Source organism: Anoplolepis gracilipes, chromosome 2 (assembly GCF_047496725.1).
Source record: "Anoplolepis gracilipes chromosome 2, ASM4749672v1, whole genome shotgun sequence".
Taxonomy (NCBI): Eukaryota; Metazoa; Arthropoda; class Insecta; order Hymenoptera; family Formicidae; genus Anoplolepis; species Anoplolepis gracilipes.
The window spans coordinates 2136190-2156513 of record NC_132971.1 but is presented as its reverse complement, the minus strand read 5'-3'; the positions used below and the strand labels follow the sequence as shown (position 1 = coordinate 2156513).

General features: G+C 29.7%; 1 protein-coding gene across 4 annotated transcripts in view; it reads left to right on the top strand.

The window, feature by feature from the left end:
• LOC140662981 (GTP-binding protein Di-Ras2) overlaps positions 1 to 20066 on the top strand; it is a 93258-nt gene extending 73192 nt beyond the window's left edge. The window contains exons 3-9 of one of the 4 annotated variants that reach the window (XM_072886786.1): positions 9318 to 9406; positions 9955 to 10191; positions 11862 to 12160; positions 12260 to 12475; positions 14067 to 14212; positions 14490 to 14755; positions 17034 to 20066. In XM_072886786.1, coding sequence (XP_072742887.1) covers positions 12289 to 12475; positions 14067 to 14212; positions 14490 to 14755; positions 17034 to 17238 — 804 coding nt within the window. In that variant the 5' untranslated portion in view covers positions 9318 to 9406; positions 9955 to 10191; positions 11862 to 12160; positions 12260 to 12288 and the 3' untranslated portion in view covers positions 17239 to 20066. Of the gene's footprint in view, positions 1 to 9317; positions 9407 to 9954; positions 10192 to 11861; positions 12161 to 12231; positions 12476 to 14066; positions 14213 to 14489; positions 14756 to 17033 lie in introns of all 4 variants that reach the window. The other 3 variants (XM_072886785.1, XM_072886788.1, XM_072886789.1) reach the window with 3 other exon arrangements.
• The last annotated feature ends 258 nt before the right edge of the window (positions 20067 to 20324 follow it).

Below are 20324 nucleotides of genomic sequence, written 5' to 3'. Positions count from 1 at the left end.
CTAATAAAATCAAAAGGAGTAGTTGTAACCTGTATGTATACATACGCGTTTCATCGTCAAATTCTCGGAAAACTAAAAAGTGGCACAATGAAACAAGTAGAACGTAAAGTCCAGGAAGCGAAATAACAACGGAGTCACGTACCTTTTAAACGATTCACCAATTACTTCTACGGAAACTCCGAAACTTCAATTTCAAGTTTTGATCGAATTCATTCAGTGTAAAAGCCTATCTAGTGCAGAATGTTCCTAAACCGTTTAGCCAAACTACTAATTACGCCGATAAAAAAATACCAAAAAATAAGCATAAATTAACAAATACTATTCTTTCTGAATTATAATCCATTCAAAATGCGTGTTTCTTATCGTTATAATATATTCACTATTGTACTAACAATAAAAGAATGTTAAATGATGAGATTATATGTTTGGTGAATTTATTTTTATTATAAACATTATTTTATGATTGTAAAATATTTTTATACTACTTTCAATATCTGTACGTCAGGAAAATTGTTTTGTAATATTAGATCTATTTATTGTAATATTTTTTTATCAGCCAAATATTTTAGATACATCTTATGTAAAATGCATTAGAGTTGAGTTCAATAGAAAAACTTCTCTTTTTTTATAATCAAATAATAAGTAGAATGTGTATAAATATATAAATCAGGATCAATATTTATAAGCTTTATAGCCCAAATTCAATTTAAAGACAATTTAAAGTGTATAGAATATTGCAACACATTATATATCGCGTAAAATATCCCACATAGTATATTTATCATCATAAAATATTATTGTATATGTATACATATATTGTAATATATCATAAAACACTAATATATTTTTATCATAAATAAATAAATAAATATATATATTGTGTGTGTGTGTGTGTGTGTGTGTGTGTGTGTGTGTGTGTGTGTGTGTGTGTGTGTGTGTGTGTGTGTGTGTGTGTGTGTGTGTGTGTGTGTGTGTGTGTGTGTGTGTGTGTGTGTGTGTGTGTGTGTGTGTGTGTGTGTGTGTGTGTGTGTGTGTGTGTGTGTGTGTGTGTGTGTGTGTGTGTGTGTGTGTGTGTGTGTGTGTGTGTGTGTGTGTGTGTGTGTGTGTGTGTGTGTGTGTGTGTGTGTGTGTGTGTGTGTGTGTGTGTGTGTGTGTGTGTGTGTGTGTGTGTGTGTGTGTGTGTGTGTGTGTGTGTGTGTGTGTGTGTGTGTGTGTGTGTGTGTGTGTGTGTGTGTGTGTGTGTGTGTGTGTGTGTGTGTGTGTGTGTGTGTGTGTGTGTGTGTGTGTGTGTGTGTGTGTGTGTGTGTGTGTGTGTGTGTGTGTGTGTGTGTGTGTGTGTGTGTGTGTGTGTGTGTGTGTGTGTGTGTGTGTGTGTGTGTGTGTGTGTGTGTGTGTGTGTGTGTGTGTGTGTGTGTGTGTGTGTGTGTGTGTGTGTGTGTGTGTGTGTGTGTGTGTGTGTGTGTGTGTGTGTGTGTGTGTGTGTGTGTGTGTGTGTGTGTGTGTGTGTGTGTGTGTGTGTGTGTGTGTTTTAAGCCTCTATTTTTATATAAGTAGCTCAACTCTTGTGGTTGTTAATCAGACAATTATAATGCCTGAGTACGAAGCGAAGTGGAAGTCTACCCACGTGCAAGTAGACAAAACAGAGCTTAACAGCAGCCTAACAAAACAGAATAATGGCTCTGAACATTAAGTGATTATCGATAGCGATATGCTAAAGTGTACCGGCTTACAACTGCGATATAATGTAGAGGGAACATTGATATGAGAGAAATGAGAGTTCATGAAGGGCGCGAAAGAATGACAGGCTGGCGAATCTCTATAAAATATTCATAGGATTCCGCGTTGGAAAATTGGCGTGTGAGGGACACGCAGGTGACAGAGGGCTGTGTTTGTATTCTATGTTGCTCTAATCGTGGCTAATATCCTGCAGCGAGAACGATGCATAATGCATATCGGACACATGTGAGCGAGCGAGTACTTTGAGATAAATGCATCACCCCATGCGGTTTAGTGTCATCGTAGATTGCATTTTCTCTAGGTTTAAAAAAAACGAACAATCTCATGGTACGTACTTCAATTGTAACCTTTAAATAAACAAAAGAGTTTTAGTCTTAATTGAAATATGAAAAAAAGAATATTTCCATTAAATTGCTCAAGTATTATACATTTCAATTCTCTTAAATAAATTTAAAAAAATATATTAATTTAAAAAAAAAAAAAAATTAGCATAAATGTGTCAAAGATAAACATTAAAAAAAAATTTTTTTAAATAATTATCATAAAAAATGCCAACGATATATAAATTACGTTTTAATTTACAGAATTCTAATAAAAAGATTAAAATCAAATCTTACAATGAGAAAAGTGAGTAAAAAAGCTGTAAGAATAAATAAAATTCACGAAAAGTTATAGTCGGTACTTCAGTTGATTGAAAGTTGATCGACCAATAAATTTATTTTATTGATCGCGCGCAAGAAGCATACAGGCGAAAAGCCAAATCTGTCTGCATACGCGTTTGACTGAATTTACATTTGGATTTGCCATGAATGGTTACACTTCGTTTCACCAGTTGATAAATCATCGACTAAATGTCGAATGGAAATGTAAAAAAATTACCTGCGATAAGCAATGACGAGATTAAAGAAGTTTGGAATAAAAATGTTATAAGCAAAAAATTCAACCTTTAGAAAAGAGAACGAAATTTACTATTTTAATCAATAAAAACCCTAAGAGACAGACAAAAATATGACAAAAAATGGTTATTATTAATAATTAATGATATCATTATTTGTAAATTTTTTAAAATATTTTATCGAATAAAATTACATGGAAAATTTTACTGCACTTTTATTATTGTTACATTATATAAGCGTATGAGAACGAAACACTCGCTGTTTCAAATAAATTAATCTAAAGTCTATCGTGAGATAAATAAATAAAGATATTTCTGCCTCGAGAGCTAATCTAAGACTACATGATCGTCGATAAAGGTATAGTCTATATATATTTCGCGATCTACTACTTACATATTTATAACTACTCCTTTCCAACATCGATTTAATGAAATTCCCGCGTTGCACAATCGCGATGCAATGCCGCGATCGATAACCTCAGTCTAAGGGTATCGTGAAATTTAACGTGACTGCGAACGTTAACTTCTCCTCTCTTGTATAGTATGCAAAAATCTAGCGACCGAAGTCCATTTGACTTGGAAATATCGCATATTTAATCTTTAAAATCGCCGTTTCTCAACTCGAATAGTAGAATTTGCGCTTTCATACGTCGTAAAGCTCGGAAGTCTAGAAAGTCTATAGACAACAAATGTATCTAGACTTCGATCGCTCTCATCATAGAGAGATCAAATTATCTTTCTCCAACCGGAGAAAGATAATTTGTGAAGTCTGTGCTAGTATTATATATAAGTCAAAATATAATGCATTATTTTGCATATACATAACTGCATTTACCATATCATGCCTATAAAGTAGATATCAAGAATTATACAGTTATGTGATCGATTTTAATGAACGTCGTTCTCCATTTCTTAAGCTGACTTGTATAATTAAGTATAACTAATTATTAAGTAAAAAATACATATGCATAAGAAAGTATAATTTTACCACACTGACCTTTTTCTCTTTCCTTTCTCTTTACAAAGCTATTTTTAATTCCAATTGTATATGTATACGTATGCGTATTCAAAAAACATATACGTTTCTTATATAAAATATTTCGATAACCGACTCAAAGTAAGAAAAGCTTGCTTTGCGAGCTCGTTCGTGCTTTATGCATACGCGGCCTGCCTGCATACGGCAATGCGTTTGTAACGTATTCGTATACGAATACCCCGAAGACCGCCGTAATTGCACGTGCTATGTCGGAGGAGAGCGATCGGTGTGCGGAGCTTGCATACCACACGTGCATACATATGTAATTCTGGGACACGAACGCGTCGAATGGTATAAACCGCAGAGAGAAGCCGCAAACCGCGAAAATATGTCAGTGCCGATAATGAGCTTACATAATTTCCTAAACTCAATGGACAACAGAGGGATACCAATCCGACGTTATCTAATAGACTGACGACTGGCATCCGTCAACGCGCTCGAAGGGATTGCAGTCTAGTTAACTCCGTCGTCGTCTAACTACCTCGATTTGCATGTGTCCATTTGCCGTAATCAATTTACACCGCGCTTGCGGTATGAGACAAAATTAATTGACCTATTGAGGTTTTATATATATATATATATATATATATATATATGTTGACAATAATTATTTTAAATTAAATTTTTAATATTGTAAGATTATAAATCTCAGATGTTAAAAAACAAATTAAAATGAACTGAAATCTATTACGAATTTTATTAATTTATATATATACTTCTATTACCTATAAAATAAAAGTTGCCTACATCTAGGAAGGAAGAAAAAATTAATAATAATAATGCTTATTAAAGATTTAAATTAATTTTAATTTGTCTCTTAGCATTTGAGATTGATAATCTTATAATTTTAATATTATATAATAAAATATTTGATTTAAAAAACTTTGAAATATTTATTTTTAGTATTATATCATCGCGTATAATTAACGTCTTAGAATCATTGTGCAATACATTAGTGTATTTTATTCTATGTTAAAAGGCTCATGTGCGTACATGGAAAAAATTACGCATTTAAATTAAATTTTTTTTTTTTCAATGCATAGAGATAATTAGAGCAAGATCAATAAAACATATTTTAATATGCAATTTTGAGCTGCACGTTTCTATTTTAATATCACAGTCATTTTATTCACTCGTATGTATTCCAGAGAGTACTGTTAGCCATGAAGTTTGTTCTGAATAAATACAAGGAAAGAAATATTACAAAACTTGCAACCATTTATAACACTGGCAATTTAAGTATTTCTCATCTCTTTTCTCATTCCGCCGCTTTCGTAATTACACGACAGTCTTTTTCCTTGGACTTTTTATAAAGTTCCACATTTCAAGAACAACGTTGACAGCCGCGTACGCGACGAATAAAGTTTTTAAGAGGATAATGGTATGTGAATACACGTCGAACAAACTGTTTTGCTTCTGAAAGAAAACTCTTGAGAGACTTAGCAAAATTAAATCCGCGATACGCAGATACTTGTAATCCGTTGCAAATATAACGGCAAGTTCTTCGTAGAAAATAAGAACTCGAAGCGTTGGTTCAAACGAACAAAATAAGTTAAGTAATAAGCTACAGTGCCTACATATAGCTCAGATAATTCAAGTAAAATAATAGCTATCACCTTAAAGTATAATAATGCTTTGCATTAAATATCAAATTGAAAAATTAATATTTTTATAATAAAATTTATATAAATGAAACAATATTATGTGTACATAATAAAATAATATAATGGGGAGCTGTGTACATATTTTTATCTCAATAAAAAGGTACCACATAATTTTTTTCCTAATAAAAACATTGTTTGAAATAAATAATTAAATGTACACAAGTATTTTTTTTTTTTCGTGTGATACTCATTGCAACCTAAGCTTTTAGGAATCGTGCTACAATAAACATCTTTTTTTTTAAATATTTTTTTAATAGATATTTACTCGCGTAAGATTTTATATATGTTTTAAACAGAAGTCCCACGAGAAAAATTTGATTCACACCACGGATTTCACAAAATAATATTTGCCTTTCTATAAAAATAACGGAATATTTATACTAGCAGAAAATGCATTAAAATGAAACAAGATCATGTTGATTTCATACATACATCTCGTGATGTTTTTTTTTTGTACTATTTTTACAATAATATTAAAATGCGTTTGAATCAGTTTCCTGATTATTTCTGATATTTCTTTCTCGTAACAAAGTAGAGTAACAAAAGGACCGAAAAGTGAAATAAACTTTATTATATTTTGCTCGCATCAATCTATTGAGCACAGTACATTTGATAGTCGCAAAAAAATTCGCTTTGATTCTCGCGATCGTTACACGTAAAAGGCGCATTGAACACTTGTAAAATTGAGCGGTGACAGTATTTTATTACTATTACGCGGCAAATTTTATTATGTCGAAACAAATGTATCCTATAATCGATTTTATTGAAGGTGAATCAAATTATCATTTAACAATGTCGCTGTAATTTGACGTCTCGAGAGAGAAAGACGAGAACTTGTTAAGGTTAATTAATTTCATTTCAAAGTGACATTCGCTACATCATTTATCATTTTATTCGTTTCAGTATGAAATCCATCAAAATATCAAACAGCGGATCATCGTAAATATAATAGTTCTATAAAATTGAAGTATTATTGTGAAATGCAAATGAAAATAAATCGTCGAATTAATTAAAACAGAAGAGCTAATAATTATATGAAATTGAAGTAAACTTTTTCCTAAATTTTATAAATAAAGTCAATTTTATAGAAAAACATACATTTAATATAAATATAATATATATACTTTTAATAATTTTATCTCTTCCTTCTTTATTAAATTTTGTTCGGAAGCAACTTTAAAAACATTTTTTATATTTTTATATTTAATAAAAATATCAATATTAAATAAAATATTTGAATTATTAGATGTGCTTAAATCTAATCCAAGTATATCTTGTTAAGGATTGTACAATTATCCGTGCTCATTATCTCGGTTACTGTTATAGATGGTTCATAATGAGACTAATATCTTCGAGAAATACAAGCTGACAAGATTTATTTGATCCAAAACATCTGAAGTAATGACGTTGCTGGAATTTTTATATAAAGTCAGATTTCTTCTATTTTTATTAACATTTTAAATATATCAATTTCCTAATTTTATATACGTATATATATATATATGAAATTTTAATTATAAATAATTAATAGTAATAGTAATAATTATTATATATACGTACACAGAGGAAAAAATTTCTTTAGATTTAATAATATTTATGCTTGAAACAGTCGGAAAAGAGCTGTTTATTTGGAGAAATTAATAACATTATTAAATTTTAACAATAACATGTATCATATAATATTGTTTAATTCAACAAAATAATACAATACTTTATTCAGTCGATAAAGATTATGTTTCATATGGTTTAATGTTGTTTAAATAAAATAAATAAATCCAAATAAATTATTCAAACAAATCGTTCTCTTTGTGTGTGTATATATATATATATATATATATATATATATATATATATATATATATGCATATGTACACATACACATAATATAATCACACATAAATTTTTGAAAAAATTAAATTGTTTTACAACGTATAAAATTTACGTTTATGCTTAAGGAACATATATATTATATTATTATCAGGTAACTGTGCTTATTTTTATTGCAATATTCGAGAAACAGATAAACAAAATTTTTTATTAATGTAAAAGCTTTATTAATATTTGTAAAAGAATATTTTCTAAAAAGGATTAAATTTTTTAATCTGATTTTTTTTTCTGTTGGTAAGTAATATTGAAAACCATTAGATATTAAATTTTTTTATATAAAGTATATCTCATATTTTTATTTTCTTTCTATATCGGAAAAAAGATAAGCAAGATACAAGAAATTCGTAAGTTCCCCATCTTGTTTATCCTTGATAACTGCGTCCCTGTGATTTGGAAACTTTTTTCATATTTTAAGGTATCGTAATACATTACATTCCAGCATTACTAAAGAGATATCATTTGTTATAGGGAGAAAAAAAGAAGCATTAGTAGTATCGAAGAACGTGACGCGATTAGGCAATGGTTCGTTGTCTGTTTGTACGCGAGCAGCAAATTAACGACTTCAATTTTGTCGATCGTGTCCAGGAAAACTGTGCAGGAATTTTCGGGCATTATTATGTAAATCGTTGTACTGATGCTAGCAGAAATCGGTTAATAGCCGGAAAAGGGTCTAATAATAAGATTTTCAACACACGTAGCATGTCGCGCGATATTACAAGACCATTAGCAAAATTTATTATTGTATACTCCTAAATAAATACATTGTCACATCCACAAGTAAAAACAACTAACAAAATACATAATTTTATCTAGACGGAGATCGCAAAAGTAAGGCTTTCCAACAACAAAACTATGTTAAATTAAAATGAATTCTTCACTGTGTAAAGAATATTGCATATTAAAGAGATATTTAATGATACTTGTCAAATATCAATAAAAAATAATAGAATATTTTATTATTTATTCTAGAAAAACATACAACAAATAAGGATTTCATTCAATATTTTGTCCCTAAGGAAAAATTATCTGTAAAATTCAAAAATGTATCAACAAAACGTACATTTACTTTACGTCGATCATAAAACATTCTGAAGCAATCTAATAACAAAAATTTTGCGTCATAAACAATGATGGTTCGATAGTACAGTATATGCACTTTTGTAAAAAAAAATCCTTGTTAAAATGTTGCAACCTTCTATGTAAAATGTTTCGTTTTCTAAAACAAAATCGAGATTTATAAAAAATCTGCGCAAACGAATTCTGGAAGGATTTATTCTCGTTTCATTTTCGTATTCAGTTCAATATTTGAATAAGCCCGTGAGTTACGCGTGGTCGAGAAATCTTCTAGTCGAGTTTGCTTCTTTTCTATCTTCAGTATTCATTTCTCGACACACACATAACACATAAAATATGTCACTATTTCTACAGCGATCATCCAATGATAACAAAACTCTTATTTCGTACCAAAGGATAACTCAAGAATCAGTTTGCATGTGTTATTAAATAGGCAAATTAAATAAAATTAATTTTCGCTATTGTAAATTCTTAATTTTAAAATTTACCACAAATATTTATTATAAGTCAAATATTTATTATAATCTAAAAGAAATGTAAAAAAAATAAAACTTATGTTTATTTGTAATTATTCAATAATATTCAATATTATTCAATAATATTAACTCTAAACCATTCAATAATAACTTTATAAATGTCGATCATACATCAACATAGTTACAAAAATTTATGAAAAAGCTATCATTAATGTATTACGCAGAATACGCGCTATGAAAGCAGAATTTAATAGATAATACGCACATACAATGCAGGAGAATTCCGAGAAACACTAATGATGTGAATAATTATCCTAATAACTCAGCGAGCTATAGATTCTCGTTTCAGTGATTAAGATAGATAGATTGCACAATATATTAATCCATCTCGCTTACTTTATTTGATATTAATTAATTTGAAAAAAAAGGAACAAAGTATGATTCGCAGAAAATTATATATGTAATACATATAAATACAATTAATTATGCAATACACAAAAATTTCGATTGTTTTAATTTCAGTCTTGCTGTTTACTTCTTTGTTACAGAAAATTCAAACGATTGATCGAGACAAAAGATATAAATGAGAAGAAGACGCAAAAGCTGCTGATTACGCAAAGCATATTACGACATAATGGTAGCGTTTACTTCAGCTTTTCTTTAACTTTTAACATGCGCGATTCTTTGCCATTTCAGTTATGTCATAAACATGACACCTTCTCTGTAACTAAAAGATCCAAGCTCTTTTTAACCTTTTACACGTCAATCAATTATCCATTTATAACTAATAAATATAAAGTCAAGTACTTTCAAACAACATTTAGTATATTATTTTGAGTTTCCCTTCGCAATTTGTTGAAACCCTTAAAAGCTTAAATACGCGGCGCTAATAGAATGTAATAACCAAAAACGGTGTCGACGAAAGGGAAAAGGAAACGCGAAGAGGGACCGTAATGAATATATAATATTTCGCGGGGCGTAAAACCACGTACCAAGCTGCCGTCAAATTCATTAAACGGGACGAAGAGTCAGACGTGCGTCATTCGCGCGTTTATGGGGTCTGACGCGCTCTTTACGAACTTTTCCGCGTAAAAAGCTTCCAGGCCGCAATTGCGCGCGGTTGACGCGCTGAATTTCCGCGACGCTTAACGAGCTTGACGATTAAGGCCTTATTTCATAAAACAGAGCCGGAGCTGTCGTCGACACCAGCCTGTTTAGCGACGTTTTAATCCCGTGGAGATTACCGCGGGGGCGATCGAAGAGAAGAAAAAGGAGGCCACCGGCGCACAGCCACCTGTGACTTTTGCTGGAAGGGCTCGGAAATTATGTAAGAGAGAAAGAGAGAAACAGAAGAAGAAGGAATAGAAAAGAAAAGGATAGTCGATCACCAAGATAAATCGTGCAGAAAAAAAAAAGAGCGAGGTACGCGCGTTCCTTTCTTTTCTCTTCATAATCCCTTCGCGACGCAGGATACAAGATGAGAATTATGGTTGTATCGCGTTGCCGCTTTCCTTTCTCATCGCGTGATTGTAAATGTAAATACCGTCGCGAAATCGGTCGGCGAAATTTCATTACATTACGCGTCCCTAATATCCGTCCTGGATCGTGCATGATAGGATTAAAGTCTTATTAACCCGTAGTCACATAAATTTTCATTGAAAGAAAATGTTCGTGTAAGTCGAATTAATTGGAAGAATTTGCTCAATAACAATTTGAGCCCTAAAATGATATATATATATATATATATATATATATATATATATCGCTACGTCATTTATTTTTACTCATAAAAATATATTTTCATTAATACAATTAATCTGTATTTGTGTAAATTTTATTTTGACGAGAATTGAACGCATACGTTCAATTCTCATTATTCGCGATAATCTTTGATAATGATAATCGTTGAAGTAATTCAACTTTTGTTCATTAATATATTTAAATATAAAGTTGTGTATTTAAATAGTATATGTGTTTAATTAATTAGTTTTTAAATAAATTAGTCCCAGAAATCTCACTGATAAGTGAAGTAACATCATTTTATATATATATATATTTTATTTATATATATTTATATAAATACGTGTGTTTTGCATAAATTAAAATCAATATCATTTATCAATAATTTCATCTGCAAACTATATATTCAAATATTTAATGGTATAGTGGTTTCATTAACGGAAAGAATTTTATCAATAATCATAAATGCTATGGAGTAATATCTTTCTTAATAATTGTATATCATTATGTCACTGCGATTAATTATAATTAAAATCGTTAATTAACAATTACGTTCTTTTATATTAAAAAATAAGGAGTTCAATACTAAAAAAAATAGAATAATAAACGAAGATAACAAAAGGTTAAAGTTAAACAGCAAAAATTGGTCGATACTTATGTAGAAAAATATTCTTGAGAGGGATTGAAATTTTATACATACTATGCGCACGCCGGCGGCAAGTTTTTTTTCATTATCATAATGTATTTTATAGAACGTCACGCATTCATGTTCCATATGTATTTACCATAACAGAAATGTAAAAAATATCAGCGTACATTGGTGATATACATTTATATTTTTTTGCCTAAATGAATAAAATTTTATGATATTCCTGAACCACATTAATTTCCAGACACATAGTTTTATTTTGCACAAAAATATGCGAATATTTTAAATATAATTGTATTTACACCATTTTTATTAGAGAGTTTTTGATTACAATTTTATTAAAAATTGAGTTATTATATATATTTAATTCAGTTATTATAATATATTTTATTTGTTCTTATTATATGTGTGACTTTAAAGAAACTGCTGAAATTTTTTAATTCTATTTATATATCTGATATATATATATATATAAGATATCTTATAAAATATGAGCTATACCTCAATAAAATTTATTATTTTGAATGGAGAATATTTCAATTAACCCGAGGCATCCCGATAGTAACAATATTCAATTTCCTCTTCGTTTGGTAGTCCCAAATGACATTAAACCGAGTTTTCCTTTCTCATGATTAAATTTTTCCAATGAAAACTTGGCGTATAAATACATAATGACAGAACGATTCTTTTTATTTTTCAACAGTTTTAATTCGAGTCACGGATCGAGCAGACAGCTGCAATTTCCCCGAAGAAGATGCAAGATCTCTCGAGATTGCAGCGTAAACGGGGTAAGTGAATGGAGAAGTCGACGACGAACGACGTCGTCGGGCGAAAAAACGCGATCGTCTCGGAACGGTTGATCGCGATTGATCGATCTCAATTAAGAGCCAGTACCACCATCGACTCGTTTCTGACCGCGGGGTCTAGGTCAGGAACCGCCGCGGGGAATCAAATCAGTATCCTTCGGACGAAGGAAGAGCATCGGGTAGAGGGACGGGTGAGGTAACTATATTGGATTGTATAAAGAGGAGAACTTTGATCGACCTCCTTCCGGGTGTGATGCCTTCCTGAAGCTATAGCATTTTCGCGATCGTGCTCGAGGTCACCACCGGTTTGATCAAACGAAGAACATGGCCGATCTCGAGAGGATCAGGCTGGTGGTGCTCGGCGGCGCCGGAGTCGGCAAGAGCGCCATTATACGCCGATTGCTCGGCCAGGGTTTCAGCGAACGTTACCGGCCCACCGTAGAGGATCTGTACTCGAGGGAGTGTGTCCTCGGCACCCTAACTCTCAAGGTTGATCTCCTGGATACCGCGGGTAAGATAGATTTTTTTTTTTTTTTTTTTTTGTACAAACCATCACCCACCTTTATTCATTTCTTTGTGCTCCAATGAATTATATGAAATGTCAATTTCAATAGCTTTCAAATAATTTTCGAGAAGAGAAAATATGTGTATTATTGAAAAAAAAAGTATTAGGTTTTTTAACGTTTTGTGAAATAAAAAACTATTTTTATAATTTTCTTTTAATCACATATAGAAAGTTTAAAAGTAAGAGACGATGAAAAATTAAATTAGAAAACATATTTTTTCAGTCATAACTTTATAAATCATAAACATTTTGCAGAAGCTTAAATATATTTCTTATTTTATATAACATGATGTTTCGAACGTGTTTTCTTTTAACGTGATGTGTAATAGATTAGTAATTAATTACCAACGTGATGTGTAATAGATTAGTAATTAATTACCAAAAGATATGAAAGTAAAAGTAAAATTTTTTTAAAAATAATATGTATTGTTTTACACATTTCTCATATGCAACTCAATAATTTAAATAATATCTCACACATTATATTTCAAATATTATATATTAAAATTTTAAAAAATGTACATATAATATTTAAAAGTATGATGTGTGAAATATTATTTAAATTATTGAGTTGCATATATGTGAAATATGTAAAATAATACATACGTTTTTAAAAAATCTTAGCTTTATTTTACTTTCATATAAGTAAATATCTTTTAGTAATTAATTACTAATATATATATTCTTTTAACTAATAAATGTCTTAAAAATCATACGAACCGTTATGCTAAACCTTTTATATAATATTATATATATTACATATTATATATATTCGAATGATTATATAAGTTTAATACATGATTATAATATTAATTTTATTATTTTAAAAAAATAATTTTTTGGACTTGTAATTAAAAAAACTTCCACAGAGATACAAAAATATAATAAGTCTATAAGAGAAATGAATTATTTCTATATTTTTGTAAAAACCATAATTTTCTGAAATATTTCTCTTATCATTGATTCTACACGTATAATATAATATGATGAAAAAGATTGCGCGCTTCGTGATACTACGTGTGTATATTTTCAATGATGAACACTTGTCAATACTTTGACTGAAAATGAAAGAAACTTCAATCTTGTTAGAATCGCGTATAAAATAATCGTAATCCATTGTCAGTAGTGCATATACATATATATAAGTACATATAGAGAATATTCTTGATCCAATCAGAGTTATCTAAGAGTTACATTTTCCTGGTGACTTTTTAGTTAGAGAGCAACGAATACTAGAAAAAGCTGAGAGAGATAAACACGTCATGTATACGCATTGTATAGACTGAATTATTACACAATGTAAATTCAGCAAAAGTAACAACATGACGACAGATTTCCGATAACGTGAAAAAATATTGTGGTATAAATAACTGTCAGTTTTAATATGTTCATATTGAATAAAACTGATCAGAAATTAAATTATACGTAATTAAGAAATTATTTTTATATGACAATTTTTTAGAGACCTATTCCGTACGTGACACAGGAAAATCTTTCGATTTTCTACAGATTGGTTGATTTTTTGCTTTTATAACAGGTGACCTGCAATTTCCTGCGATGAGACGATTGAGCATAGCCACCGCCCATGCATTCTTGCTCGTGTACGCGACAACGTCGTTACCGAGTTTCGAGTGCGTGAAACGTTGCTTCGAAGAAGTGAGAGAACAACGACCCGATTTCCAGGTGTGGCAATAATAATAAGCGAATTCACGCGCACGCGATTCATAATCTCGTACAGTATATCATATATTCAACATCATACTCGCGAGCTAAGCAAGATTTTGCTCCGCTCTTTTAATTATAATTTATATCTGCATAATAATATACATATATTAAAATTAATAGAGAAAAAAAAATAAGAGTTCTTGGACTTATATAAACTTTTTTCCTAAATTACACTTGATGAGAAAAAAAAGATTGTTTTTAAATAAAACTATAAAACAAAACTGTCTTTTTATAGGAAGTACCGATAGTCGTCGCCGGAAACAAGCTCGACTTGGCACCGGCACGAAGAGAGGTACCCATCGAGGATGTAAGCGAGTGGCTGTTTTGCGAATTGCCAAAGTTACGCGCTAAAGTGATGGAATGCTCGGCAAAGGACGATTACAACATTAAAGATATATTCAGGTGTTTCGTCACGCTTTCCAGAATTGTGCCGAAAAATCCCACCGGCGAGGCCGACGAGTCGGGACTCAGGAGGAGATGTTCAGCGTACGGATCTCGCAGGTATCGTATCATTAACGTTATTATCTTTTAATGAAGTCGTTAAACTATTTGTCTTCTCATGTACACAATGAGTGTCTATGGAATATGTGGGTTTTTATTTCAAGAAATGGCTTCTTGAAAAATTCAGAACTAATTTTATTTTTAGCGAGAAAAGATGATTGTCAAATTATAAGGGTACTGTACGAAAATAGTTACCAGCAAGTTAGATTTTAAGAATAGATAAGAAAATCTCTTATTCTTCGTTTAATCTCAAGTAGACTTTATTACTTAAATTTCTAATTTAAGACTTAGCTCTTATCGAGATATTTAATATTGAAGATTAAGAAAACAAAATGTTTTAAAGTCTATCTGTTATTAGGAGAAAGACTAAAATAGTTTTAATTTACTTTTGAAATAAGTTTTACGTGCATTACAATATTTTCTGTATATTTTAAAAAAGATTAGTAAAATTGAATATGGCACTTAGTCTTTTAATGTTTTACTTGTTTAAAAATCAATTCACACATCACTTGGCGTTAATTGTGATTATTAAGTAAATCTTCCGCGTACACGATGGATAAAACTGTAATCTCGAAAGACACAGCGAATCCTTAAGTCGAGCTTACTTAACTCAGATTGTTGATGCAGGCAGGCTTAAGATTAATATTGCATCCAATACAAAACTCAATGAGAATTGCAAGAAACAAGTTTCGAGTAAAATATATGATGAAAATAGAATTTAGAGAAACCTATATATCTTAATAATAAACGTAGATTAAATTTTTTTTCCTTTTCTTTATACAGTTTGAAGATGATAATATATTAATACATACATTAGCTATTTTTTCGATTTACGTATATATATATATATATATATATATATATATATACTTATAACACAGTGTCCAAAAAAGTCATAATTAATATTTAAGATTGATTAAATAATTTTATAACGTAATCTTTACATGTTCAGTAAACTTGATAAAATGAATATTATATTTAGACCAAATGCGCGTACGTGCAATTGACGTACAAGTAAAATATGTTTCGTGAATAGCTTCGGAAAGTTACACACTCGATGCCCGACACGTTCATCAAAAATCCGAGAAAAAGTTCATTAAATTACATATATGCGTGCTAAAAATTGTATCGATTTTTTCAAACGATGACTATATAAAGAGGCTGGAAATTTCAGTCAATGCAACATTTTTTCTATAAGAATTATCAGATATCTTTAATATACCTTACCTTTCTCTCATTCGCAAACTCGCTATTTAATCGCGATTTGTTTTATGGATTCATTTTATTGGATAAAAACAAATTGACATTAACACTGATAATAATTTAAAAGATTTTCTATATATATATATATACATTTCATTTGGCGTTGCCAATCGTTATTATTGAAGCGTACCAAATGTAAACGTAATTATATAATTCGTTCAATATCGCTTACGAATTAGAATTAGATATTTATTTCAGATTGTCAATACAGATTGTTAACAGATTACGTTACGTTGTACAACTAGAAAAAATACTCGCTATCTCTTCTTATTTCTCACATATGTTATTATTGATATTCGATAGATAGCTTGCACCACTTATACCGTTCGATTCTTTTTATTCATCGCTGTGCTACTTTCTTATACAGCTGTTGGAATCATATACATGCGCGGAATATCTACATTTCTGTGGAAAATTCTTACAAAAAAGACCAATGTCATCTTTTTGCATCTTTGAAAAAATTGTTACAACTCAATAAACTAATTTTATTTATATATTGTATATAATGCTCAATATTTTCTGTTCGATCTGCTCGAAAAAACGTCTCGATTTCAATTTAATATTTTTTAGCACTTTAATACAGAGCTATAAAATTTTTACTTTGTTCCACGTTTTTAATTGTAATTTAATCTACAGAATTTATATAAATTAATTATAATAATATAATATAAAAAAATGCTAAAAATCAATATCTAAACTTTTACAAATCATGAACAATATTCATTTTTCTCATTTTGCTCTAAATGTTTAAAAATGTTTAAAATCTCTTTTTGAAACAAAATATACGTCCTGAGTTACAACAATGTTTAATTTCCTCCCGGATGATATAAAGTCTTATTATCGAAGAGACATCGACCGACCCTTCATTCATAAATTAAGAATATAAACGCGGCGAAAGTATAACTAGAAGTTAGGAGAAAGTGTTGTTGGGAGTTGTTTTAACATTAATCAAAGCAACAACAGTAATTTCGGCTGTGTCTAATCTACACCTCTTATTATTTTATCGCGATGGAAGATCCGGCAGTCCTGGCGGTAGGACCGGCAGCGCGGGTCCCGGTGGAAATCCTCAGCAAGTAGTCGCAGCTCAGGGCTCCAGCGTCGTCGCTGTCACTGAGGAGGTGAAGAGCAAGCCGCGTAGTCGCAGCCTGATTAGGCGCGCCTCGAGAAAGACGAAACAACAGATCAGGGATGCCCACGCTGACGATTGTAACATCTCCTAAAGCCCGATCATCTCTAATGAGGATCGATGGGGAAAATGGGTCTCGTCGCGGATCAGAAGATTGGGATCAGATCCCGATTATTGTGATGGGAAACGCGGCGTTTTCAAGTCGTTTTGATCGAGTAAACGTAAGTGCATTAAACTTAAGACTCGAGATTGCGCTTTAAAAAAACGACTTACGGCAAGTAAAATCTTTTCACGGCTGTTAGACAACGTGGATCAACATTACTTACACTTGCTTATCCCGCATTGATTCACGGGATTTCGAAAGTAAGAGAGAAGTAAAGCAGTAAGCCGATAAAGCGACTATAGCTCTAGAAAAAGTCTAGCTTGAGAAAAGCTCGAGGAGATGTAAACCGTCGACTTCGTAGAGTACGTATCAGAAAATGTGTGTATCGATCATAGGAGTATTATTATTAAATCCTGAGTTTCAGATTGGCTTTTTTCCTTGGCAAATATTAAACATTTATTATAAAAATATTTTTTGACTTAAATAAATTAAGTTTGAAAATGTTTAGGTGTATTAAGTGTGTATAATTTAAGTAAAATATTAAATTTTCATTGAAAAGAAAAGATAAATGCAATTATATAAAAAAAAAAAGAATCTGGAATCGATATGCACTTCTTTTGGAACATCCTGTATATATATTAACAATGTGAACGTTAAATTGATGTTTAATGACGGATATATAATTTTTTCAACGAATGAATAAACTCTTATATTTCTTGATGTAAATACTTTTAATTACTCAAATTATAAAAGACTACAATATATATTAGAATGTCATATTTTTGTGTGTGGTAAAAGGAGCAATTTTAACAATTAAGCAACAGTTTCTCACAATTATTTTTGCAGTGTTCTCAGAGCATCTCGAAATATATGATACAAAGAAGGCAATATAAAATTATATATTGCATATGAACAAGTTTGTTTAATATAAGATACATGTTGAATGTTCATATTGACACACACACACACACACACACCCACACACAAAATACACACACACAGATATATATATATATATATATATATATATATATGAAAGACATATCATTTTCTTTCTCCAATCTAAATATTTCCTAGAAATTTTAAAAGATTCTACTGAACATGCACTAATATAATCGCATAAGAACTTAAAAGCGTTGTCTCACCTTCGGAAAATGCAAACACTCGTAAAGTGTAAAATTCGTTCGAAAGACTCATAAGATTATAAGAGAAGAAAAAAGAAAGAAGGAAAAAAGATGAAATAAGAACATATGAAATAATAAAAGTGTTATAATATTATAGAAATATTATATATATGAGCAAAGCTTCAAAATCATAAAAAATCAAAAGATTTTTTTGCAAATTTTAAGTATCTGACGATACTAATGAGACAAAAGTAAGAATAAAATCAAAAAGCCAATTTAAAAAAGTATGATTTTTGAAAACAAGATATTTTCCTCGATATTCTGAAGTTACAAAAAACAATTGATAAAATTGATTGTTATCTAAAATAATTATAAACAAAAATATTTAGTAATATTTAGTAAATATTTGGCAAAATTAAAATCAATTTTTAAATGTCAATTAGACACAGAAGTTTTAAAACACGCGCTACGCTTAAACATGTAGGCTTTACGACCGTTTAAAAGATTCAGAGATGCATTTTTACAACCTTTTATCTTATGTGATGCACATTCGTAAATGTTGTGTAAATATCAATTTTATTTGTAAAATTTCAAGTATGCGAATAATGTCGACGTGTAAAAAGAACATGGGTTGCAAATTCATTGCATAATCGTTAAAGTATCAAAGCACAAAATATCTCTCTTTCTCTTCCTCATACTTTGTTATTAGATATGTGATTCTCTCTTCTCTAATATTTATAATAACATCGAGTTACACTTCTTTATGTTTTATATTACATATTATTGTCATAAGAACACTTTTTGAAGTTTAACAATTTGATTATCATTGATGTAATAACATTACAGTCAAGATCAGTTTAATAAAAATTTTATTGGACTTTTTCAACCATTTTTCGATAAATTTATATATTGTAAAATGTTACATATCTTAATAATTATTCAATTTAATATCTTAATAAATATTCAATTTAAGATTTTGTTAAAATAATATTCATGTGTGATAAAATTAAAAAATAATCCTTCAAAATCGCTTTATCCAAAGAAACTTTTATATTTAGACAAAAAATTATAGAAAATGAAAGTGATAATTCTGAGACATTCTGTATAACACATTTAATTTCGTGATAAAGTTTTTATTAAGTTTCTATTTGACTTAAAATTTTATTCTAATATTTCATTTTAATATTTCAAAGACGTTAGTTTATATTCTACATTCGAGTGTATAATAATCACATGAATGATTCGCAATCGTTTGAAATATCGTTAACATCGCGAAAGTATACACGACAAATATACAATATATATATATATTTATATATATATATATACATATGTATATATATATGTATATATATTTAGGAAGTATATATTCTTAAATATTTAAAGGAACCATTAGAAATTTCAATGACACGTACCTATGGAAGATATATCGGAGCACATTATTTTAGATATCCGGATCTAGATAGGGTGCTGACTATAATGTAGTTAGGGAATCGATAGAAACGATTCTCCTCCTTGTTCTATATATATGTTCTATGTATATTTCTATCTTAACCAATCTCGCTCATGCTCCAAATGCATTTCTTCGAATTGTTTTATATTATTTAATTTAGCTGCTATTACTGCTATTATTACGATATTATTATTATGATTTAAATTATTAAACTACTTTATTTATTATTAAACATTTTATACGATCCAATTTTTTATAATAAAACTTATTATTTAGAATTAAAACAATATTATAAGCTATATGTAGCTTATAATATTTAATGAAATAAAAATATATGTTAATAATATATATATATATATATATGTTTAACAGATAATATATGTTAATACCATTATATATATATAAAATTATCATTAATATCATTGTTCCTAGTAAAAATATAATTTTGAAATATTTATCCAGAAAGACAATAACTAAGAAAAATATTAAATTAATAATAC